Below are 26,443 nucleotides of genomic sequence, written 5' to 3' on the forward strand. Positions count from 1 at the left end.
TTTTTACTGTACACTGCTACCTTATAAGGGCTGAAAAATGTTATTTTTTGGAAATTGTGCTTAATTATGCTTGATTAAGCTTCATTTTAGTTCATTATTGCTCAAAAATGCATAAAAACAATTTAAAACTTGTTTATTATCAGGCTTGTCATATTAGAGGAATCAAGGGAGGTAACTCGCATATTTACCCATTTTAAGGGTGGATTAATTAAGCATAATGTTAATGAGTCAGTGTAAATTGAAAAGATATTCTATGTTTTATAACAAACCCAAAATAACTTATTGGGTATCTAACAAACCATATAGACTGAATTCTGGTTTGTTTTACCTGATTTATTACCCCGTATCCATGGAAACTATTACAGTAAGTGTTATTTTTTGAAATATTTGGTGAAACCATTATTTTCAATTTATTTATACATTGGTAAGCATGTAATTTCAATTGATGGAGTGTACGGTTGATACAATATTGTCAATTATTGTCACTTCCTTCGGTAAAGCAGAAAAAATAGCATTTTCCGCATAAAATGGGATCAGCGGACACTTTCATATGATCATTGGTACATATCTGAATTACCGGGGTGGAAACAGATGACTGTGATGTCATAGGCATGACATTTTGAAATCTTGGATGTCATGTCATGATTTATCAGTTAGAATATTGCATGTGTTGCTAAGCTGAGGTTTGGAAAGGAATTTGGTTATTTATTATGACACCATTGAGTATCTATGACGTCATAGATACCATCTGATGACGTCATAGTTACTGATGGCGTCATGGTAACTATGACGTCATATTACAAGGCTAAATTTGATAGTTGTATAGTATTTTTTGCTTGATTACATGCACAGAGACTCAAAGTACCACATTCAACTCAAAGCACAACTTTATTCAAGAGATATACAGAATTATGGGAGTTTTCATCTTTAAAATTACCTCCCCTTATTACTGGATTGGGAGAAAAAGTTGTCAAAATACACCTCTCAGGGAAATCAGCAATACTCGGTGACTATTAAAGATACACAGTAACCCGATATGTCGTTTTGTTCGTCGGAACATATTCTAGACATTCATGGGGTTTTTAGTAAAATTAGAGTTAACAAAAGTGATGTATAAGGTAGCACACCACAGTAAGACAGCCTGGCCATGGGCAATTTTTTTGTTAAGCAAATAACTCCTGTATTATGATATGTATAAAAAATGAAAAAATAAATGTACACTATAATTGGTATATCCAGTATGAAGTAGTACATACAGGCTTCACATTTATTAGCCCACCATCATCAGATGGTGGGCTGTTCAAATCGCCCTGCGTCCGTGGTCCGTCGTCCGTCCGTCCGTCCGTCCGTCCCTCCGTCCGTAAACAATTCTTGTTATCGCTATTTCTCAGAAAGTACTGAAGGGATCTTTCTCAAATTTCATATGTAGGTTCCCCTTGGTGCCTAGTTATGCATATTGCGTTTTGAGACCAATCGGAAAACAACATGGCCGACAGGCAGCCATCTTGGATTTTGACAATTGAAGTTTGTTATCGCTATTTCTGAGAAAGTACTGAAGGGATCTTTCTCAAATTTCATATGTAGGTTCCCCTTGGTGCCTTGTTATGCATATTGCGTTTTGAGACCAATCGGAAAACAACATGGCCGACAGGCAGCCATCTTGGATTTTGACAATTGAAGTTTGTTATCGCTATTTCTGAGAAAGTGCTGAAGGGATCTTTCTCAAATTTCATATGTAGTTTCCCCTTGGTGCCTAGTTATGCATATTGCGTTTTGAGACCAATCGGAAAACAACATGGCCGACAGGCAGCCATCTTGGATTTTGATGATTGAAGTTTGTTATCGCTATTTCTGAGAATGTACTGAAGGGATCTTTCTCAAATTTCATATGAAGGTTCCCCTTGGTGCCTAGTTATGCATATTGCGTTTTGAGACCAATCGGATAACAACATGGCCGACAGGCAGCCATCTTGGATTTTGACGATTGAAGTTTGTTATCGCTATTTCTGAGAAAGTACTGAAGGGATCTTTCTCAAATTTCATATGAAGGTTCCCCTTGGTGCTAGTTATGCATATTGTAGTTTGAGACCAATCAGAAAACAACATGGCCGACAGGCAGCCATCTTGGATTTTGACAATTGAAGTTTGTTATCACTATTTCAGAGAAAGTACTGAATGGATCTTTCTGAAATTTCATATGTAAGTTTCCCTTGGTGCCTAGTTATGCATATTGCGTTTTGAGACCAATCTGAAAACAACATGGCCGACAGGCAGCCATCTTGGATTTTGACAATTGAAGTTTGTTATCACTATTTCTGAGAAAGTACTGAAGGGATCTTTCTCAAATTTCATATGTAAGTTTCCCTTGGTGCCTAGTTATGCATATTGCATTTTGAGACCAATCTGAAAATAACATGGCCGACAGTCAGCCATCTTGGATTTTGACAATTGAAGTTTGTTATCGCTATTTCTGAGAAAGTACTGAAGGGATCTTTCTCAAATTTCATATGGAGGTTCCCCTTGGTGCCTCTTTATGCTTATTGCATTTTGAGACCAATCTGAAAATAACATGGCCGACAGGCAGCCATCTTGGATTTTGACAATTGAAGTTTGTTATCGCTATTTCTGAGAAAGCACTGAAGAGATCTTTCTCAAATTTCATATGGAGGTTCCCCTTGGTGCCTCTTTATGCTTATTGCATTTTGAGATCAATTGGAAAACAATATGGCCGACAGACCGCCATCTTGGATTTTGACAATTGAAGTTTGTTATCTCTATTTCTCAAAGTACTGAATGGATCTTTCTCAAATTTCATAAGTAGGTTCCCCTTGGTCCCTTGTATTGCATTTTTGGACCAGTCTGTCCTGAAAACAACCTGGCAAACAAACAGCCATTATCGTTAAATCTCAAATTTCTTATATAGCTAGGATTCCCTTGTTTGAAAAGTACTGGTGGGATGTCTCAATTTGCACAGATTAGTAAAATGAAGGGAAAAATAGAGAAAAGATCAATCTGACATGGAACTTACAAAGATCATTCAATGGTGGGCGCCAAGATCCCTCTGGGATCTCTTGTTAAAACAAAAATCAATAAATTGGTTCCGGATTTTAAATATCCGGATTTTCCGAACGTGTGTTTACACAGGAAATTTAGTTTCGCCTACAGCGCAAAATGGAAGCCCACAGAAAAGGTAAGATAGCGGAAAAACTTAATTTACAACATATGTCCAAACAAGATTAATTCTGTCTTTGGGATAGAGATATCTAATTTTAAATAGGTTTCAGAAAAAAAATTGTGTAGAGAATTGTGCCATTTTGGGTCAAATATCATAATATTTTGCAATTTTTGAGAATTTTTTAAGCTGTTACCATGGTATTCACAGCTCTAAAAATCACAGAAAATATCAGTTTACTTATCCTTCAGAGCTCTATTAAAATTGCAAATGTTGTACAGATTTCAAATATATATACTTTATTAGAGGTTATATGTAAGGTTAACTGGCAATGTTTACATATCTAAAGCATGTGCCATATTTTTCAGAATTTGGCATTTTTACTGTACACTGCTACCTAGACACCACTAATCCAGTTGTCCCACCATCCAGACACCACTAATCCAGCTGTCCAACCATCCAGATACTACTAATCCAGCTGTCCCACCATCCAGACACCGCTTATCCAGTTGTCCCACCATCCAGACACCACTAATCAAGCTGTCCAACCATCCAGACACTACTAATCCATCTGTCCCACCATCCAGACACTGCTTATCCAGTTGTCCCACCATCCAGACACCACTAATCCAGCTGTCCAACCATCCAGACACCACTAATCCAGCTGTCCAACCATCCAGACACCACTAATCCAGCTGTCCCACCATCCTGACACCACTAATACAGCTGTCCCACCATCTAGACACCACTAATCTAGTTGTCCCACCATCCAGACACCACTTATCCAGCTGTCCCACCATCTAGACACCACTAATCTAGTTGTCCCACCATCCTTACACCACTAATCCAGCTGTCCCACCATCCTTACACCACTAATCCAGCTGTCCAACCATCCAGACACCACTAATCCAGCTGTCCAACCATCCAGACACCACTAATCCAGCTGTCCAATCATCCAGACACTACTAATCCAGCTGTCCAACCATCCAGACACTACTAATCCAGCTGTCCCACTATGTCGCAGTGCTTTTATTGAAATAGAGGTCTCAGAATCCAGTCACTTGTGCTGGAAACAATGGGAGATTATAGAAGATCCATGTTGATTTGAGTTGGAATCCAAATGACTCTGTATACGTTATTATGCCTGATTAATAAGTGATCACCATCAGCGGTTTTTGTTGCCATCCCTGTTATTCTTCAGAAGCACAATCAACAAATATATCCTATACAGGCAAATGTTTTCATGAAAAATGTTCAGGTAAATGTTTTAATTTGATAAATGTACAAGTAAATATTTTAATGAGATGACATTTACAGTTAAATATTTTAATGAGATGACATTTACATGTAAATATTTTAATGGGATTTAATGTACAGGTAAATTTTTAATTGGATGGAATGAACAGGTAAGTATTTTAATGAGATTAGAAATACAGATGAATATTTAAGAGCTGACAATATTCTAAGAGGTGGAATATACAGGTAAATATTTTCTTTACATGATGTACGGGTAAATATATTCTGAGGTGGAATGTACAGTTCAATGTTTTCTCTGTTACAGTATGTGGATGGCACTGTAAATATTGTCAGTTGTCAATTTACTCACAACAACTGGGCCACAGATAGCTGTCGTAAGGCACTGGAGGAGATACTGATACCATAGCCGGTGATTACTCAAACCTAAAGTACAACATACCAGTGACATATAATCACTTAAAATTACAGGAAGGCCTTGGGTAAAATTTACTGGAGGAGATACTGACACCATAGCCCGGCCCGTGATTACTCAAACCAAAAGTAAAACATACCAGTGACATATAATGTTAGTTTGTGGAGACTTAAAATTACTCGAAGGCCTTGGGTAAAATTTACTGGAGGAGATACTGGTACCATTGTCATGTTCATGGACTCAAACCAGGAGTACATCATACCAGTGACATAATATAATGTTGGTTTGTGGAGACTTAAAATTACAGGCGAATTAGGCGATTCGTAGGAGTAGAACTGACTGAAAAATCCTTGGAGGACTTGGCTGTAGAATAATAGTCTGTTAAACTTACTTTAATTAAAGGCTCCAAAAATTTTGACCAGTACTTTGGAGCCTGTGATTATGGACAAGTAGGATAGATTATGTTTATCATGGCATGTGTGGAATTTGAAAACTGTGGGGAACTGTTAAATGCTTGTGATGACTAAGAATTTTCGGATGCAGTGAGAAATATAGGTGGTATAACAGAGCACATTTGCGGTGACTAAATAATGTAGAAACATACTGTACTGTAATCCCCAGGTTGTTTAGCTTGTGATTGACAGTTACACTAAGGAATGTAATATTATATTAATGTACATGTAGATTCATCAGTATTTGTTGATGTATTTTGAAATACACTCGAGTTAGAGTTTTGTGCCCCTGTGCTGTGAAGGTTCACATAGGATGTCGCGTGGAAGTACATGTATGTAATGTACTTCTGAGAGTGTCTGTATCATCTGCAAGATTTTTGACAATGAGAATATCATCTGCAAGAGCTCTTTCATAATTATTGGCACTTGAATTGCCTATCCTGCTAAAATATATACAATGTAATGTATTTATGAAATACCTGTGAATATGTTAAGTTTCATTGTATACATACATGTATATATAAATATATATTTACATCATGTTGTATATTACTTTTTTCTACCTATATAATGTTTTGTTTTTTTGTTATTCAATAATCTATTTTTTGTTGTTTTGAAAATAAATTTATAAAACTGTACCCCGAATGAGTTTCTTCTTTTATGACAATTTCAGCATCAATACAAGAAACACACAATAACAGGTGTATTGTCATCTTACCTGTAGGGTTATGATGACCTGTTCCTCATCATGCTGCATAAATTACTTCTCAATAACCAGAGGCCTAGGTCAAAATTTCTTCAAATAACCAAAAGGCCTGGGTCATGTTATTTGGTCAATATCAAGCTGGCAAAAAGTGCTACAAAATTTGTTACAATGGTCTGACATCAAAATTTGTTGAAATCATGTCTTTGACGTATTATCGAAAAGAAATTGGGTTCTATCAATAACCTGAATCAGTTTTGAAACTGATGTATTCAGTCTTCTAACAAAGTCTAGCTTTTACTTCATAGCTGCAAACAGCTGAGCGATACTTGCTCAAGGGGCCTTGGATTTGCTACCTTACCCATGTTATTAGTGATCAGGGATATCACCTTACAAGGTGTTTCTATTTTTATGGATATCCCATAGCCTAGTTGTTAATCCTATGTAGTTTTGTCAGATGACCATTCCAGCTTATGAGCTTCTTGTTATCTTCGGTAAATTGCTGTGGTTGATGAATTTTGGATCCTTCAATATCCAAGTCATGAAGATAAAGTACTATATAAAGGAAAATATAGGTCACACTGACCTAATTTGTATAATGTTGTGTAATACTTGACAAATATGAAGTTTGATGAATGGAAGACTTCTATCAAATCAAAATGCAGAAACATTACCGAAAAAAATGCATACTGCATAACCTTCACAATATTATAGTTTGTCTATAAATTTGATGGTACAAGCAAACGCTTTAGCAGAACATGAAAGTCATGCATCACCCATTTCAAATTTAACCAAATTTTCTTATTTCTAGTTATCTCTTTCTAATTTTGACCACATACAGGGGATTACTTTGAAATACTTAGCAAAATGATAATTCTATTTGTTATCTACCCTTTACAACGCTTGGCTAAATGTGAATTTCATTATTTATCTCCCTTTGCAAATTTCACCATACTGTATATGCAAATCTGTGGACACCACTGAATACACACAAAATTACAAAGATATGTTTGAAACATGCAAGAGACTTTTAGAAAAAAGTATAATTAATTACCTTATCTCCCAAGCCCTTCCTTGTCGAAAATGAAAATTGTTAGTTACCTCCCCTTTCCAAATTTGACTTGATATGCAAATGCCTTTTTACCACCAAATGAATATCTTTTCGAAAATATAGCTGAAAATCAACTTTTCTGGGTTAGTGGTAGGGTGGGCCATATCCCAATGTTGCCACCCAACAACACATTAACTTCTTTCCCATGAAATTTCACGCTCCATGATTCCTCTACAGTTCCTCGACAGGATATCAGAAAATAAACACCTTTCCTTTTTTTTTGTTTCAGATTCAAACCAATAATAAAAACACTTCGATAAAAGTATATATTACGATAGATTCATACTTTCAAGCATCAAAATAAATACAAACTGTTCTAATTGTTTGGTTGGGTGCCAGATATTGAAAATGTGAAGTCGCATGAAGTACGTATTATATTTTTAAGAATTCAAAATAAATTTATAGGTATTCTGGAAATTACTGGTACTGATAACAACTAATTTGAATATTTGGCAAATTATAGAAGGGAGCTAACTATGAATTATACCTTTTTACAAGGGAGATAACTTCATTCAGTCAAGCTCATTTAATACTAGTATGTATACAATGTATTTAGAAGTAGAATGATGCCATTCCAAAGGGAGCACTGTACTCTGAATTGGCAAAACATATATACTACTATCTACCGAGATCAGTTATGAAAATAGATATATGGTCAACAAAGCCCAACGACAATGAATAAACCAAGATACCATGATCAACATGGAACATTACTCGAATAAACTTGGCTCACATAGTCCACAAACTTCATAAATAAGGATAAGGTTTCATTTCATTGTCCAATAAAACCAGAAACTGGGGAAAGCAAATATGACAAGCTCCACATGGTTCACAAGGCTCTGATATTGGGATAGACATCATCTACTCTATGGCAAAAAGACGCCGACACTTTGATAAGCTCTTGACATATGTGCAACTAGACTCTGATATTACAATAAGCTATATTCTAAAAGCTTGACTTAGAGAAACTGCACTCCTTATACAAAAACATGACACACAAATCATATTATCTTCATGGACTTTTAATATTGAAAGCCTCACTTAAAACTTTCAAAAATAACAATGTATAAATACAGATTTCTTACATACTATCACAACATAAACAAAGAAAGTAAACAGTTTCTGGAGAATGTAAAACAACACACAACATTTGGTCAATATTTCCAAAGAAATAGGATTCATCCACAGAAAATATTGCAAAATAAATCATAACAAAATGTAAAATTTACATGTATTGAGATTTGACAGGTACAAGTACACTTTACATGTATAAGGTATGTAAGTATTGATAAGCCATTTGGTAATCAATTTATTTGGAATGACTTGTTTCATGGATTTCTAACACATTGCATTGCTTCAGGCAGATACATCTCCCTCTATACCCTATCCTCTATCTGTTTAAAAGTTTACATACTAGTGAAGCATGTACAAGACTTGAATTCATCTTCAAACACTTGCGACCAAAGTACATTGTACAAGATATTCTTGTAGTCAGTATTTGCTATGAAATTTCATTGATCTGGAATTACACCAAAATCAGTGAAAACAGCATGTTTAACACACCGAGGCTTTGTTAACTATTGTTACACAGTAAAACTTAAATGGAATGTTAGTTAATAATGTTAGTTAAGTGTTTGTGACAATGTAAATTTCTATGAAATGAAAATGAGACAATTCTGAAGTTTTACTACCGGGTAAATGAGATTCCTCAACAATACTAGAGATTTGAAAGGTAAGAAACATAGAAATAAATATTTCTGCTTACACAACATTATTTCAAACTTGATGCACATAGATATGATCATTGAGTCCTTAGATGAAAACATTCAAGATTTGAAAGTCAAAAGAAGATTCCGAAATTCTCATATTCAAAAGAAAATTAATATTGTTGAACACAGTTAGTGGCTACGATGGGGATATTGGGAAAATTCTGTGGTTACAATGTACGTAGTCATCAAACAAATCCTTTTAAACTCATATCTAGTTAGGGCTGTACAATTCTCAAATTTAGAGTACTAGTCCACATGTTAATTAGGAAATATTCCACAACCTTGGCCTGAAACATTTCAGTAAACATAGAAGTCTATATTAGCCCTCATATGAAATTAACTTATTTCAGGCATCTTGCTAGTGTTAGTCTTGTCCACAACTCTGGTAGCAAAAAGCACCTGGATGCTATAAACATAATCCCTCACTATCATTCTGATACATTTAGTTCATGATTATTAATTCTTACATTAATTTACCAAGTGATTGTAGATGTACAGGAAAAAAACATGTAGCAATAGTAATTACGAAGGAAAATATTGCCCATCTGTTTCGACCAAAGATGAATTGATGTACTCGATCAAAGGAGCTTGGTACAAATTCTAAACTTCTGGTCTGTATATATGTGTATTATAAACAGATTGTAGGTTGAGAATATGTGCTAAGTCCTGTGCACATATTATTATATCAATGAAACAATTCTACCACACAATTTCATTCATTCAAATCATTAACTACCAACCAGCTATGCGTAGAACTGTATGCTATATGTACATGCAGTAAACATGGATGAAGTTTCAATAGCAAATATTTTGCTTTAATTATAATACACATTGTACGTTAAAACATACCTATTAGGTAACAATATCACTCTGAACTATGATGGTGGGATATGATAACCATAGGGTTACGGCAAAACATCCAAACTGACTTGAGCAGGTTATACTCTTAAGCAGATCTAACTCTAGTAGAAAAAAATATCCATCAACGAAAAAACAATATTTGTTTTTAAGATATTAAAATGCAGGTTCCTCAAGACCTTATCTTAGCTTCTCTCAAATATTGATAATTCACACAGAAATATCAACTCCCATCATATGTGTATGTAAGAGCACCTGTAGATTCTTGTAATACCTTTTTCAGGAACTCTGTGTTTTAATATAGAGTAACTGAATTTTATCCAATTTTCTTTGGAAATCTTTTCTGCAAAGTAATTTTCTGTGCATCCTTACAAATGTTCTAAAAACCTGTCTGCTTTAGTAAATTAGATTCCTGATCAAGAGATTTATCCATCTAGAGAAAGAGCCAACCAGGAGCAAACCCTTTTCCTTGCCATCAATTTGTTTGTTTATTTCAATACCATAGCCTGTATTTGTTTTGCCAATCAACCTGCCCCCTCCTCTTATTAAACCTCCCTTTAACACAGATTCCCAGTCAGGATTGATGAGATAGTTAAGTCTCTGGGATACAAACTTCCATCCCAGTCTCCAATGTCTCAAAGCTGTACTGGAGAGGTTGTTAGTGCCTATGACTCTGATGTCTATTGTAAACCCCATTGTACCCTCACCCTCCCTGTACCCCCCACTGACCTATAATCAGAACTGATGAGATTTTTAGTTTCTGTGGTTCTGATCCTCATACCAACCCTAATCATGCCACCTCTTCCTGTACCCCCACTGATCCCTAATCAGTACTTATAAGATCATTTGTCTCTGTGACTCCGACTTCTGTCCCTGTCTCCACAGTACCCTCAACCCCCTCCTCTTCATCCTCTTCCTCATCGTTGAACTGGTTGGTTGTGTCATATGTGAATGTACCACGAGAAAGATCGACTTCTATTGGGAACACGACAGCCTTCTTCATGACTCCATGGCAGTCATTGTGATACTTGGCCATCGCAGATACGAACCGCTGTAGCTGGAACACGATGTCCTGGACTGGAATTAAAAGATTTTAGCCACCTTAAATTTGTATTTGAGCATTTCTCGAAACCAATATCTTCATTTATATAGATACAAGTTCATACATTCAAATATACCAAAACCTGTAAAACTGGACTACCTACCATGTTTTTGGTCCAGAAGTTCCATCTTGACGAGAACATCAGCTCTCATTTTGGCAAACCTCTGACGTGCATCTTGTCGACAGCGAAGCACTAACCTGAAAAAGGAAATAAACTTTTAGATGAACTGCAAGACACAAAGAAGATTTACATTAAAGCCCAGTGCATTGTACTTGAATATTTTCTGTTTTCACATATATAGTAAATCACAATACTAACCTGTATTCATAGTTTCCTGTTTCTACACGATACAGCGGTTCCTGTAATGCTGCATAGCTGTATTCCTCATCGTCCATTTCCTTCACCTTTAGACAGTAGGCCTGTCAAGTAAAAACAACTGTGTAATGAATGTTTAAAAAGACACCACCTATAAATCAAATGTTTACCTTGGAATAAAAAGTTTCTGCATAAAATCTAACAATTCACAAAACACATAAAATATCAAGCTAAGCCCAAAGGTCAGACCTTAACTAAGTTCCCATAATTCATATGCATTGTTTTCTGCAAAAAACTTAACTGAGCACTTTAATTTCCTGTACAAAATTTGTGTCTCAGTAAAGTACTCAATTATCATATTTAAGTTCTACCTGATACCTGTCATTTTGATGACTGTTTTATAGTCAATACTTTTGATATATGTATAGTATATATCTTAACTTACATTTTATACAATATGATTTTAATTAATAATAGTTTTACTAACAATCTTAGAACTTACAAGATACTCAAACTTAACATCCAGGTATTTCTTTATAGTAAGTCTTGTGTCTGGCACCGCCTTGTGTAGGTATGTGTTGAGATCACTGATCATCTGAAACAAAGAACAGGTGTCATTTACATCGCAGAGGTATTTCATTGTGACAAAATGGTGCTAATCATTGGTAAATAAACACAACATTTACATAACATTTGAAATAAAAGCTTTTTAACATCTAACAGCAGTTATCTTCATTATTGTGGCGTAGATGTCATTGATTAGTTTCGACCACTAGGTAGCTGTCATCAGGCAGACTTTTACAAATTCCATATGCCCTGAAGCACATTCTTTGTGGTTCAAGATGGCTACAGTTGTTAGGGTAACATTGTGATGTAACGGATACACAACACTGTGATGTTTACCCTAGAGACTACTGTGATAGACTATGTTATTCCATTAAGAAAGTCTTACTGGTTTTGCTGTTTTTAACATCCTGATAGCAAACTTCTCCATGCTACGATGTGCCTCCCCAAACATGCTGAAGGCTTCACTAGCCGCTGGCTGAGGTTCACGTACTCCTATTCCTGAAAACACCTCCCCAAATACTGCAAAATTGAAAACAGCATTTTCAATTGCTTTTTAATGGAAATAGATTTTTCTTGATTTTTTGTTATGTCACCTTAGCTCCAAGTTATTATCAAATAGGAACAGAATATTATCACATACAACTGTATTGTAATATCATCAAAAACACAACAACTTTTAATATAAATATATACCTGGAGTTTTACCACCGGATAACAATAAGGTGAAATCAATGAGTTTTACCACCTGATAACAATAAGGTGAAATAAATGAGTTTTACCACCTGATAACAATAAGGTGAAATCAATGAGTTTTACCACCTGATAACAATAAGGTGATATTAATACAGAGTAAATGGTCTAGCTCTAATTTTACTCACACTTGTGAGACTGAGACAGCTCAAACGTGGACTTTAGCAACTTCTTTGTCTGGTCAATCAAACCTTTATACATATCCGCTGTCTTCTCCAGTTCTTCAAGCTTCTTAACTAATCCATCTGTGCAGCAAATATGCATTTAGAATAAGAACATAATGTTTCGTCACCACGTTATCTGCATGAATACTATTTTAGTTTATTTTATCACTACCATTATCTTAATTCTTTAAGAATCAACACATTTGATCTTGAACGTGGGTCAGTGTAATATATTTGAACCTTGTAGCTCTTGATCTGCCCAAATAAGCAATTCTTCACTATGTGAAAAATATTGAGATTTTATATCTTAATAAATATCATGGTATTGTATCAAATGAAAACTTACTTTAAGGAAAATTAATGCTGAATGGACACTTTCACAAGTACTAGTAGAGACTGATTGAGTGATTTCATAAACACTCACCGTTACATAAAATTGCTCTACTAAGGCCCAGGGCATCAGCTGTGTTGGTATTCATTGTCTCCACCACACGATGTTTCACCTTTTTTAAAACTGTAACAATAGAACATACAGAAATTAGTCAAGTAATGATTTGGCATTTGGTCTGGTATCAAAAATTATCTAATAAGATAAGATGAAATAGTATAAAATAATACCTGAGAAAATGAAGCCTATCCTAATGAAATTTTGCTATACATACCAATATCGCTATACACACCTATATCGCTATACATACAAATATCGCTATACACACCTATATCGCTATACATACCAATATCGCTATACACACCTATATCACTATACATACCTATATCGCTATACATACCAATATCGCTATACACACCTATATCAATATACATACCTATATCACTATACATACCAATATCGCTATACACACCTATATCGCTATACATACCAATATCGCTATACACACCTATATCACTATACATACCAATATCGCTATACACACCTATATCACTATACATACCAATATCGCTATACACACCTATATCGCTATACATACCTATATCACTATACACACCTATATCACTATACATACCAATATCGCTATACCAGGGGCTAATCTAGGATTTGGGGAATACTATCCATTATGAAATTTATGGGAAATAAAGGAGCGGCAGTGTCTTGAATTATTCTTTAAATTTTAACATTTGACAGCTATTATTTGCTATAATTCTTACATATTTCATTAAATTTGGGGGAGATCCCCTGTTTTGGAGAATTTTCCCCTGTTTTATGGCATTTTTTCTTGATGGGGAATTTGTTTTTATTCAAAGGGGAAAACACCATCAGTGGGGAATACTACCCAATTTCGGTAGTAAAAATGGTCTAGATTAACCTCTGTATACATACCTATATCGCTATACATACCAATATCGCTATACATACCAATATCGCTATACATACCTATATCGCTATACACACCTATATCAATATACATACCTGGATCACTATACATACCTATATCGCTATACATACCTATATCAATATACATACTTGTATCACTATACATACCTATATCAATATACATACTTGTATCACTATACATACCTATATCACTATACATACCTATATCGCTATACATACCTATATCAATATACATACTTGTATCACTATACATACCTATATCGCTATAAATACCTATATCGCTATACATGTACATACCTTTATCACTATACATACCTATATCAATATACATACTTGTATCACTATACATACCTATATCACTATACATACCTATATCGCTATACATACCTATATCAATATACATACTTGTATCACTATACATACCTATATCGCTATAAATACCTATATCGCTATACATGTACATACCTATATCACTATACACACCTATATCAATATACATACCTATATCACTATACATACCTATACCACTATACATACCTATATCACTATACATACCTATATCACTATACATACCTATATCACTATACATACCTATATTGCTATAAATACCTATATCGCTATACATGTACATACCTTTATCACTATACATACCTATATCAAGAGATTTCCCTTGCTTTGGATCTGCATGCAATTTATTATAGTTAATAGTTACTTCTTCCTGAAAAAGTTAAATTGCAAAATTCAATTTCTCACATATATAAACATCTCTTGAAATATACAAAAATTTAAAATGATGCATGTAAAAACAACAATCTGAAATTCTTTTGGCAAGAAAAGTGTTAAAAGAATATTAATCTAGATCATGGTATTGTAAGATAACTAATCTAACAAGCAACAAACAAGGTCAAACTAGAAAATGTACGTAGAATATATATTAATACACTATTTATAACTTAACTCAAAATCTTATTACCACTGAAAAATGTATCGGTGATCTGTACTTTCTGTATACTGTACTGGTCACATATACCTGGTACATACTCCTCAAAATAAATAAGAAGAAAGAGCATTATATTGCAATACGCTTATGTTCATCCATATCTATTATCCTGTAATAAATAGACCCAACCCAACTAAGAGTCAAAGTTTATGTGTTGGCCCAGTCCCTAGGCTTATTTCTGGATAATCGCTGCAATTAATCTAAATTAAACTCTACAAGATAACATATATATATATATATAATACACCTTCACTTACTGATATAGATTGTATCATTTTTGCGACTTCCACTTTACTCTTGCCCTTGGCTGACTGTCCATTGACACCTGTAATCTCATCTCCCGAACCTAGAGTACCATCCTTGGCTGCAGGTGTGTTGTCAAATATCTGGACGACATAGAGGCATGGACATAGTGGAGCTCCCCCTCCAATACTGATACCAATGAGATTCTGGGCATCCTTTTTTAATACTATACTACCAGATGTTACTCTCATACCCCTGAAAAAAATAAACATTTTAATACATTGATTTTCCCAGGAAATCCAGCTGTTCTACTATCAGAAGGAAATCAATTTACAGCTTACTTGTGTAGTGATACACAAAATGATTACTGTATTTGACGTAAGTAGTGCACTGTGCACTTACAAAAATACAAAAGGTATGTGCTAAATAAACCATGTATAGAAAAAGTTTCCATGTGAAATCTAAAATTTACTTTGTTTTTTTCCATCCACAAACCTTTTCGTAGCTACTAGAATCCAAGACTCTATAGCTAATAGACTAAAAGATGATATTGGCAGATCAGTGAGGTATACCGTATTAGTCTAAGGAACGTTTTGTGTTTCAATAAGTGCACCCATTCTATTTACCTGATAAAGGTGGGGTGTGTTTATAGGGGCAGATACACTTACTACATCAAACATAGTACATATTTCTACCAGAATTTTGTAATGCTGTTGAATCTAGAATATTAAAATACCTCCGGGTACTGAAACTTGACTTACAAGCCATGCCACTTGATCAGATTCTAATCAATTTATAGGGGGACTCCCGAAGAGAAAGAGAAAACAACCGCCAGGGAAGATTATACCCAATAATCTACCAGGTAACTGTGTTAAATTAATATGTAGTTACTTTTGAACTCACTTGTCCTTGATACCCATTGCGAATTTTTGTGAAACATAAATCATATCTTCTTCCCCTCTCCTGTTTTAATGGAAATGGAGTTAAATACCTAGCTAATTGCAGCATGTAGATTTGCTCAAACCCATCCCTCACATTGGGGGGGGGGGGGGGCAGCTGCAACTTTTTAAGGGGCCTCGATAGCCCAGTATGTTAAAATGCCTGCTTCATAACCATAGGTGAAGATCAAAGGTCATGGTTTGACACACCCTACATGTGTCAGTTTTGTGTTTCTGGGGAAGCTGAGAATCAGCCCAGTCTCTGCTGTCATGGTTGTGTCCTTGGGCAAGACACTTCCCCTAATTGCTCTGGATTGCATGCAAGAAATCCAACCCTAAGACCATATTACAATGCTCTACTTTTTTCAGTTATGAAGGAATTCCCTCATGACATGTTCTGTGATTGCTTATTGTGGATTATGGACCTCCCCAAGCACACAGGGTATACCATTAGGACTTGTCATGGCACAAGATTGCAATTTAGGCCAATTGGTATTACAAACTATAAAGATCAATCATGAAGATATCATTTCAAAAATATTGCAATTTGGACCAATATAACAAAGAATGAACATGAAGAAATCATCTTAAGATAGGAATATTTGCTTTTTTTATCTGCCTCTTCTAGCATCAACCAAACCAATGGCTAGCCATAGAAGTTTTCCTTCCAGTGCTAAGAAAATACTATAGCTGATCAATGCAATGAGAATGTAAGTTATTATACCTGGTAATATAAAACCCAAAACCTACACATAAATAATATGACATTGACTTACACTATTTACTGTTAAATGATAAATATTGATCACAGATAACTTATGTTGGCTTCAACAGAAACTCACATACGATCTTCCTCGTAAAACATATGAAATTGACCTTCATCAGAGTCGTATTCATCCGGATCAAAGGTAGGAATCAAATCATATTCATAATTTTGGTCACTCATGATATGTCTTTAGAATTTGACCACACTGACAACATTTACTGTCCCTCTTTGACAAGTTACTGTTTGTGTAACAGCTGTATATCTTTGCCAGTCATGGTTCATGGATTTAAAAAGTAATTCATAAGCCATTTTCTCTAACAAAATATACAGTAAAGCGCATCGACTTTCAGCAGATGTGACACTGGCCACGTCACACATCTAAGCCAACTGACAAAAACGTGTTTACGTTTATAAGTCACGTGGTTATGTCAAATTTGCCATGCATCAGTGAACCTTACTTGTAGTCAGTGTTTGCGAGCATAATTCAATATTATAATCATGCCACTTATGTGAAAGCTTTTTTGTACGATTCTTCAGTTAAAGGGTTGGAATATTAATATATTATTTTATAATAAGGAATATGCGTGATCATGTTTAAGATCTAGGCCTATTGCAGAAAGGTGCAAACATCCAGCAGCTGTAGCGGATACGCCGTAGCTATCGAGATCCAGTGCCCTTCAAATCATAAAACTCAATAAACGGTTTATGAACGTACAGTTTGTCTTCCTCCATCTCGTACTCCATTCCGCCTTGGTCATAATACATATTTTCGATCAGTATGCTAAGGCCTAGCCTAATAGTCTTTTTAGCACTCCAAGTTTTCTTATTAGCGGAAGTAACACAAAATCAACACATGCGCAAATAAACTGTTGTGTTTAGACGAATCCAACATTCATGAATGGGTGTTTGCGGATGATCTCATCTTTATTTTGAAAAAAGGGTTGAAAGGCTCGTGGGGTGTGTCGCCTTCAACCAATCGAAATCTTTCATTTACTCCGTTTAGTTTACTTACTCCCCGTATTTTCCACTTAATTTTATTATATAGTTATACATATTTGTAATAATTATATCAAACTAGTTCGTAATGAACAGTTTGTTTGATCACATTATTATAATTACGTTAAATCATACTTTTAGCAAGGAAAAAGTATGAAATATCGTTGAGATCATTGCCAAGATCGAAACGGAAGAGCCATTCACGCACAAGGTCACGTTGGATCATAACGTAAACACGCAAATCCGAGACAGTAAACACGTAGTCATCACATACTAAGGCGGATGTTGGAGACGTGAAGGTTAGTTTCTCGTGTGATCTGATTTGTTTTAAGTATGCGTAGATGGAACATCAGTTTTTGTAACATTTGGTTATATTAATGGATTTATACAATATTAAAACCCACCAAAACATGGAACAGAACAATTTTGGCTCGTTTCCAATGTTTATGATCGATCGTAAACAAACGTTTGGTGATGTTTTGTTGGATAATTAGAACTATGACATTAGTTCTAATGAACATTTACAGCACCGTTTGTTTAATTGAAATTATTTGTTTCGGCCACGGACACATACATTGAAGTCGCTTGTTGTTATCATATGTCTGGCAATCGTAGCGGGGTTTTTATCTCAAACCGACTCGAACTGGTTTGAGCAGCATTTGTCCAACGTTGTTCTATTTTCCAAGTCACGTGTCGCTGGCTGTTTTGGTTTGGTTTTATATATAGTCTATTGTCTTATCAACAGCTATGACAATTTATTGACTGGTCACTGCTCTTACTTCTCTAAAATGTTAAATAGTTCAATTGCTACAATGTATGAAGTATGGTGATGTTTTCTCGGTCATTGACACGCACTAAAGCTTTGTTTACGTTTTTGTCACTGATTGCGATAACATTCAACATAATATAGAATGTCTAGTACGTATATGCGTGCGTAAGCTTAAAAGTGTCAATGACCGACAAAACATAGTTATAACTATTATACATTTAACTACTGTTGAAAAAAGTAACCATGTAGCTTAAACGATAATAGACAAAGGCCGATTTATACGTAGGTCATTTTCTATTCCAAGTGCATTTACTGTTTAGGTCAAAGTTATTGCTCACTATTAAACAATTTAAAAATAAAATAACTAAACTAAATTAAGGTACTTAAAAAGATATGTTTTCTTTCTTAGTTCTTTCAAAAAATTGTTTAGTGAGAATCTGACAAAAAATATTGATGTATAGTCAGTCTATTGTACAAGATATCTCTTTTTTTTTTTACAGGAAATAAATAAAACTTGCAGTTGGAATCAAAAGTATTGAAGAATTTGCAACAGCAGATTACCACAAGTACCAAATTTGAAAATCTGACCATTCAATATCTTTTTAACATTAATGGGTAAGTTTTTTTCTCAAATATTGATACATACTGTAAATGTTTTGTATATTTCAAATGGATGAACTCTAGCATATACTTTTGGTAAATTTCTGGATTTGGTTTGAGAAAATAGCAAAACATTCTTTTTAACTCTTTGTTTTACTCTGCACCATGATCAAAGAGACATATATATACAGTATAGTGATGAAACTCTATGTACACCAATGTCCATCTCATCATACAAACAAGAGACACACTTTATAGTGATGAAACTCTACAGTCTACATACTGTTTTACATACAAGAGACACACAGTATAGTGATGAAAATGTGACTCCAGACTCGATGCATTTCTCTTCCTTTCAGATCAAATGAATGATAATTTCTTGCTCCACCAGACCAGATACATTGCTGACCATAATACTGAGAACTGGGTATGGGATCAATTCAACAAGTCACCTGAAGTTCAACTTTCCCCTGACCTGGAAAGTGCATACTTCCACATTGACCCTGTGTACCACAGTACTGGCACTGCAGGTAATAAAATTTTTAATCTTACCCACACAATTTTTATGCATATATGCCTATTTGATTTTGCATTTTAGTTTCGTTACTCTCTATGAAAGTAAAATGTGTATATTTTTTATCCACATTTACGCCTATTAGATTTGCATTTTTGTTTCCTTTCTTTCCTATGGAAAACTACTTGTTAGATTCAAAATATAATAACTACTATTCATGTTGTACCATATATTAGAAGCAGTTTTTTTTCTTTCTTTTTTTTTACTCAATTCAAAAATTGAAAATAAATTCAATATAATACTTAATAACATCCCATATTAAAATGTGTCGGATTAATGGATATAATCTTTGTTAAAAAGACACTTCATAATTAGCATTAAAAACCTTTTACTTACTGAATCATTTCGAATTTTCTTAATATATAAAAAAAAAAAAAAACTTGCACATTTCTCAAAATAGAACTATTTAACATTTGCACTTATAATAGCAGAAATATTTTTATGGATTAAATGACTTTTTTTTCTGACAAATAAATTTAAACTTGCTTATATTTTCTAGAAAACTTTATTTCATTTCAATAGTTTTGCTTTTGGTTCTTTATTTGAGTAAAAAAACAATTTTAATAAGGATGTACAATTATGACATGACCCTATAAAATCAAAGTATAAAACAATAATTAGATAATGTACTAGATATTTTCTGTTTAAAATCAAACTGTCAAATAGATTTCTGTACTTTTACTCTAAAATCTAAATGTACAGTGAATAAATCTATAAATGAAGTGAGCCTTTAGTTTAACACATATATATAAGCTTGCTTATGATGGAATAAATAATTCACACTCATTAAGAATATTTCTCATCAAGAGTCACTTTTAGTCTATAATAATATAATGTAAAAATACTTTGTATTACTTTAAAGTTTAAGGTCAAACTTTTCGTCACATATTTTAAAAGTTAGCAGTACGGCACCGCTCATTAACATTTTTTCCACTACCGGCTTGCCTTGTGGCCGGGAGCACTGTTTCCTTTGTACTTGCAATGGTTTGTATTACAGGTGAATGATCAAAAAGGGAGACAACCATGAGAGACTTCGAATTCCGGGTTGTGATCACTAACTTTGGAACATATTATACAATAAATAGATTGTGTAGTTTGGAGGTAATGTTTATAAGAAGGATGAGTATATATGGTGATGTTTATTTTTGCATATATTACTTGTGTTTGTTTATTTAACAATCATATTTCTTTCCATTTTTAGTGCACATGAAATGGAATGCAGAAATGCACTTTCCTCTCGCACACAGACACAAATTTGTGATTTTCAACGTTTTGACATTGTTGGAGTTAGTTAGATTTGATCAGTCAATCGTACCTAGAATTTCAAGAAAATGCATCATCAGATTCTTGAGAGACATTAATTATTACAACCTGAAATTAGAAAAAGGTTACTAGTACATACAAAGAATTAAAAAGAGTTAAGTCAATATCTCCTATAGACCAGTTCAATAAAAGTTTTTTCTGAAAAAATCTTTGGCTTCCTCGTCCATAAGAGCGAAGATAACTTCACTGCTGCCCAATTTTTATCCGAATTCATTAAAAACTTAGCCGTTTACAGAGATTAACATTATGATGCGTAGTATAGATTGTAGTTATAATATACGGCTTTAATTTTTTATCCAATAGGGACAGTGGTACTGTATGAAACAGCAGTCCAACTGATGGCATGGAGATTGAATGTCAAAAGCTCATAGCTTGAATTATGAAGAAAAAAATGTAATCCAATACAAGAGAAGTGAGATTTTACAGATATTTTATATGTGAATGTCTTTCCTTTCAGGTGTGAGAGGCACCAAAGGGTTTACTGAAGGTGAACACTATTGGGAGGTGACATTCCTTGAACCCCCTAATGGGACCTCGGTCATGATTGGTGTTGGGACAGAGAAAGCTGGACTACACACAGACAACTACAGATATGTAGATCTACTTGGTAAGTCTACTGGGATATTTAAGGTAAAAGTAATAATTGATAAGTGTGTATTGATTTATTAATTAAGAACATTGACATCAGTTAAGGCATTCTGACCTATTGAACAACTAGAGTTGTAACAACAAAAAGTCTGGTTGACTATTCAGAACAGGCCCTGAGTGATGTAGACTTACCTCCCTTAGGTTGTAACATACTAATCTTTGCACACTGTATGGAATTTTCAAACCTCAGAAAAGTACACAATAGGTTATGTTTGATCCTAACTAAAACTCCTTTTTATCTTAGTAACAAAACAATGAAAATCTATGATGTTAAAAATGCCATGATTAAGATTAATATTGAATTCAGTGACATATGATATCTTATTACAGGTACTGATAATTCAGTGACATATGATATCTTATTACAGGTATTGATAATTCAGTGACATATGATATCTTATTACAGGTACTGATAATTCAGTGACATATGATATCTTTTTACAGGTATTGATAATGAAAGTTGGGGTCTTTCATACCGTGGTGATTTGTGGCATGATGGCTTGTGTCACGAGTTCTGTGCCCCAGTGTTCCACCGAGCTGTCATTGGGTGTCTCTTGAATCTTTATAAAGGGACCTTGACTTATTATCAGGATGGACAAGAACTTGGTGTGGCATTCACCGGTCTGAACAATCTGAGCATGCCTTTGTATCCAATGGTAAGCTCAACTGCAACAGAAACTGAACTGGGACTTGGCAAGAGAACATGCCGTTACTTGTCTCTGCAGGAGAAGTGCTTTCAGGCCATCAAAAACAGTCTTCGGTGTAGCTCTGAGGAGGAGGTTGATAACTTACCTTTGCCAAAGAGAATGAAAACCTACATCAAGGAATTCTAAAATCACAACACATTAATCAATTCATGTCAAAATGTTCTGATCTTCTGATATATTGTATCAGCATATGAATCCGAACTCAGCAATATCATTCAATATCAGCCATGTTTTCCATTCATAGAAATTCATGATAGTGACAGCATTATTTTTTTTATTTCAGATTTTGTTTTTGGTTGAACATGTTGATCGATGAAATGACAGCAGCTTTTTTTTTTTAATGGAGAATAGTTAGATTATTTACATATTATCTGTGAGGCATTTAAGGTTTATTGACCAGTATTCCATTACATTGTATACGGAATATTATTATCCTTTTGCCATGAAATTGTATACATATATAAATTATTCAGGGATAATAACCTCTGTCAATACATTCTGTTTTTAACGAAACCCTTTATAACCTGGAAACCTCTATAATTAGACATTTATCTAAATCCAGCTTCGATATACCTATAACACACTATACCTATATAATGGAATGTGTATCATCTGAAAACCTGTCTATACTGACCACAGTCTAGTCGAGTTTTCATGTACATTATATATATATTCTTATATTATTATATCCTTACAGTAAGACTAACAAAAAATACTGTTGTTTATAATCTGATAATCATGAAATTGTACAGAGAGTGGAATCTTGTTGTTTAGAATATAATTATGAATTGCATATTTAGAATCTAAGTTTTAAAAAAATATTTGTGAATTGATAAAGAATATTCTGATATGATTTAACCGCTTTTCCAGTCTGGTGATGTACATGACATAATGTTATAAAACAGGAATTTTTTCGCAAAATCATGCACCGTACTAATTGATTAAGAATGTCCAGGGAAGCATTAAATTTAGAGTCTTTATGATAATTAGAGGGAAATTGAAAGGAAAGCTTGTCTTAAGTAAATGGCACTTACTCTAGGTGATGCATTGTTTTATTTTCAGTTCCATACAATCATTATATTTGTAAGTAGTCATTAATTTAATTTAATTTTCGAAGATAATTATTTGCTATATATTATATACATATAATTAAATAGTAAACTTGAACTAACTAGTCATTATAATAGCAATGCATTTCAAATAAACGATACATGTATCTTCATGTACATTGAATAAATACAAAAAACCGATATAACAGTTATGGAATGTAGATAATTAGTTATGATATATACGGGTATCCTGTAGAAAACTTTAAAATCAGCATTGATTATCAAGTTTCAAGTTTACATGCATTGCAAGTCTAAAAATGTGTGTTTCAAGTTTCACTGAACACAATAGATATTTCAAGGTGCATATTATCATTGATATTGTTAAAAACTGATAACATCACTCCAGGCCTTTTGTTATTAGAGTTTCCTTCACCACTTCTATCGCCAATTGATGAAAAATCTGATAGTTTAAAGTAGAGTTTGAGCTACATTGAGGGAAACCAAAAGTAATTCATAACTAGATTTTCAGAAGCCTTCATACTATGTGTTCAGTTTACACCTGATTGACATTTAACAATTTCAAACATCAAATAAATGTTGGATGGTAATTGAACTGCTGCAACCAAAGCACAAACTTGTGTTACTTTTATATAATCTAACGGTTATTTTTCCTATTCTGGCTCTAGACAGCAATGATCAGGAAACTTGAAGCTCACATGATAGGGCTCAGTAGACAGTGTAGTACATACAGGGCTCAGTAGACAGTGTAGTACATACACCTTAATTGACTTCCCCAAGACATAACATTGATTATAGTACAGCATCTGTTTGTTTCAGAAACCTGGCTTTGAATTGTTGTTTTGTGAAAATAGGTGGTGTCACAATAGTTTAATGACTTGTGGTCTTGTAAAGTAAAATATTTATCCAACAATAAGTTTGTGCCCACCAATGTCTTATTTGCTTTGAAATTGATAAACATGTCCAATTCTTTTCAGTGTCATGTTTTTAAATGAGCCCAACCTCTACATTTATATATTGCCCCTGGGCTTGTAACAGGATATGTACTATCGGTATACATGTGTTGGTGAGAATGGTTGTTCAAGGCAGGTGTTGCTTGTATGAAGTTGTGGAAAATTTGGATGTAAATTAAATGCATGGTTTAAATGATGGAGTGTCTGTCCTTGGTGTAGATGAAATATAGTGTAATTGTATAGGTTGGAAATCTAATTTGTGGGTTGATTGTCAGATATCAGGTTGTTGTACTTGAGACATGACAGGAAAATTAATTTGGATTTTTTAATACATGTATATATTGTTTTGTTGACGAACTGATTTGTACAGTGTTAATTTTGTTTGTTTTATATTGTCAATATTTTATAAAATAAAAAATTGTTATTTAAAGATGGTTATTGTGTTTATATATCAAAGACAGAAATCATGAAACACACTTTGATGTAGGTGAAAATATTTTAATAACACTACTGGTATCCACCTTTGGATTCTGACTATCAACATCATCTGTGACGGATTACTAGAGTGTTATAACAGTGTCTGTTCAGTCTGACCAGTTAAATCATTCTTCTTTAGAACCATAAGGCCTTGTGTAATTGACATGAAACTTGCCAAAGTAAAATGGAATCAATGTTGATTTTCACCAACAAGTGATGGGTAAATTACCTTAACCCAGGTATGTGAGAAATGAAGCCAGAAACAGAAGTATTTCACCTGGTGACTTGAAGCCTTGTATATATCCCCCTCTCATAATGTCACATTTACATCCAATACAAATCTAATGGTAGTGTTGATACATTGTCAGAGGGAAGAATTGCAGTTGTAAACGCAAATCTATTATAAAATGTACTTAATATCAGGTGGTAAAACCAACCAGTGACCACATATACATGAAGTGTGAGTACACATAAAATATTAAAACGGCGAAGTCTTTAATCTTATTTTAACCTGCCCGGGGCCTTGGCCCTGATTTTGTGTTGGATTTCACCTACTTTCGACCTTGACATTTTGTCCTAGATATAGCCAATATTTGTTTGGCCTAGTCCCGATAAAACTGTTTTGTTTTCTACATTTAACTATGATAGATCATGAAATGTCCGAACTTCTCACTCATAAAACCACCAAATAAATCATATTTGCCAATATATATGGTTTATAAATAATGAAAACAACAGTATTTAAAACTCGCTGTCTAGATTTATTCATCAAAACCTGCTTGTAAAAATATAAATTTATTCCACAAAACCTGCTTGTAAAAATACGATCTCCATGTTCATATAACCTGTCTGTTTAGCTTATCCTTGCCGCACCACGTGGACTGAAAATCTTATACAGAAAGCACAGAATTAGCACGTACAGGACACAAGAAGCTCGCGTGAATGAACAACTGCCTGACCTGTTTTGGGCCATACAGTGTAGACGGGCTCTGAACAGTCTCTAAATAATCACCTTTATGTTATAATGAATGACAATTGTTTATTCTCGTACACAGTACAGCTCAAAGAATATGACTACAAACAAATGGATAACAGTAACAGGATGGACATCAGTATTGTGAATTAAGTATATTATTGATGTCAATGAAATAAGTTCACTTTTGATTTACGCAATTGAATAATGTATGTAATTTAAATGTATTTAAATGTTATTTAATATAAACACAAATTTGAATATGTCTGTACCGTTCCTGCTTTTGTTATCTCTCAGTAATAACTAATTAGGCCGCTATCGAGTTATAAATCACTAAAGGTATGGATGCTGCCGCCTTTCGTTAGAATGTCACTCACTTCTCATCTCATTGTAAAGTTTCTAGTGGATAAAATAAGGATTATCAT

The 26,443-nt window shown here is 34.0% G+C and overlaps 3 protein-coding genes across 4 annotated transcripts in view; 2 read left to right on the top strand and 1 right to left on the bottom strand.

Moving 5' to 3' along the window:
• The window catches only part of LOC117332675 (fatty acid synthase-like), a 29,749-nt gene extending 23,894 nt beyond the window's left edge, over positions 1-5,855 (top strand). The window contains exon 22 of the mRNA XM_033891675.1: positions 4,734-5,855. Coding sequence (XP_033747566.1) covers positions 4,734-4,835 — 102 coding nt within the window. The 3' untranslated portion in view covers positions 4,836-5,855. The remainder of the gene's footprint in view (positions 1-4,733) is intronic.
• Positions 5,856-8,108: 2,253 nt separating this feature from the next.
• LOC117332684 (PRKCA-binding protein-like) lies at positions 8,109-17,783 on the bottom strand. 2 transcript variants are annotated; one of them, XM_033891692.1, is made up of 10 exons: positions 17,647-17,783; positions 15,242-15,482; positions 14,636-14,702; positions 13,058-13,147; positions 12,598-12,714; positions 12,105-12,238; positions 11,655-11,747; positions 11,156-11,256; positions 10,940-11,034; positions 8,109-10,811 (listed from the first exon to the last, which is right to left on the bottom strand). In XM_033891692.1, exons 1-10 carry the CDS (start codon positions 17,694-17,696, stop codon positions 10,558-10,560), a joined length of 1,242 nt encoding a protein of 413 aa, XP_033747583.1. In that variant the 5' UTR covers positions 17,697-17,783; the 3' UTR covers positions 8,109-10,557. The 2 variants fall into 2 exon arrangements, with proteins under 2 accessions (XP_033747583.1, XP_033747576.1); XM_033891685.1 differs by lacking the exon at positions 17,647-17,783 and adding an exon at positions 17,008-17,566.
• A 314-nt stretch (positions 17,784-18,097) lies between these two features.
• Positions 18,098-24,573, top strand: LOC117332700 (SPRY domain-containing SOCS box protein 3-like). Its single transcript, XM_033891703.1, has 5 exons — positions 18,098-18,226; positions 19,197-19,311; positions 19,656-19,826; positions 21,651-21,800; positions 22,286-24,573. The coding sequence occupies exons 2-5, from the start codon at positions 19,308-19,310 to the stop codon at positions 22,672-22,674; spliced, it is 714 nt and encodes a 237-aa protein (XP_033747594.1). The 5' UTR covers positions 18,098-18,226; positions 19,197-19,307; the 3' UTR covers positions 22,675-24,573.
• Positions 24,574-26,443: the final 1,870 nt, after the last annotated feature.

Source organism: Pecten maximus, chromosome 1 (assembly GCF_902652985.1).
Source record: "Pecten maximus chromosome 1, xPecMax1.1, whole genome shotgun sequence".
Classification (NCBI taxonomy): Eukaryota; Metazoa; Mollusca; class Bivalvia; order Pectinida; family Pectinidae; genus Pecten; species Pecten maximus.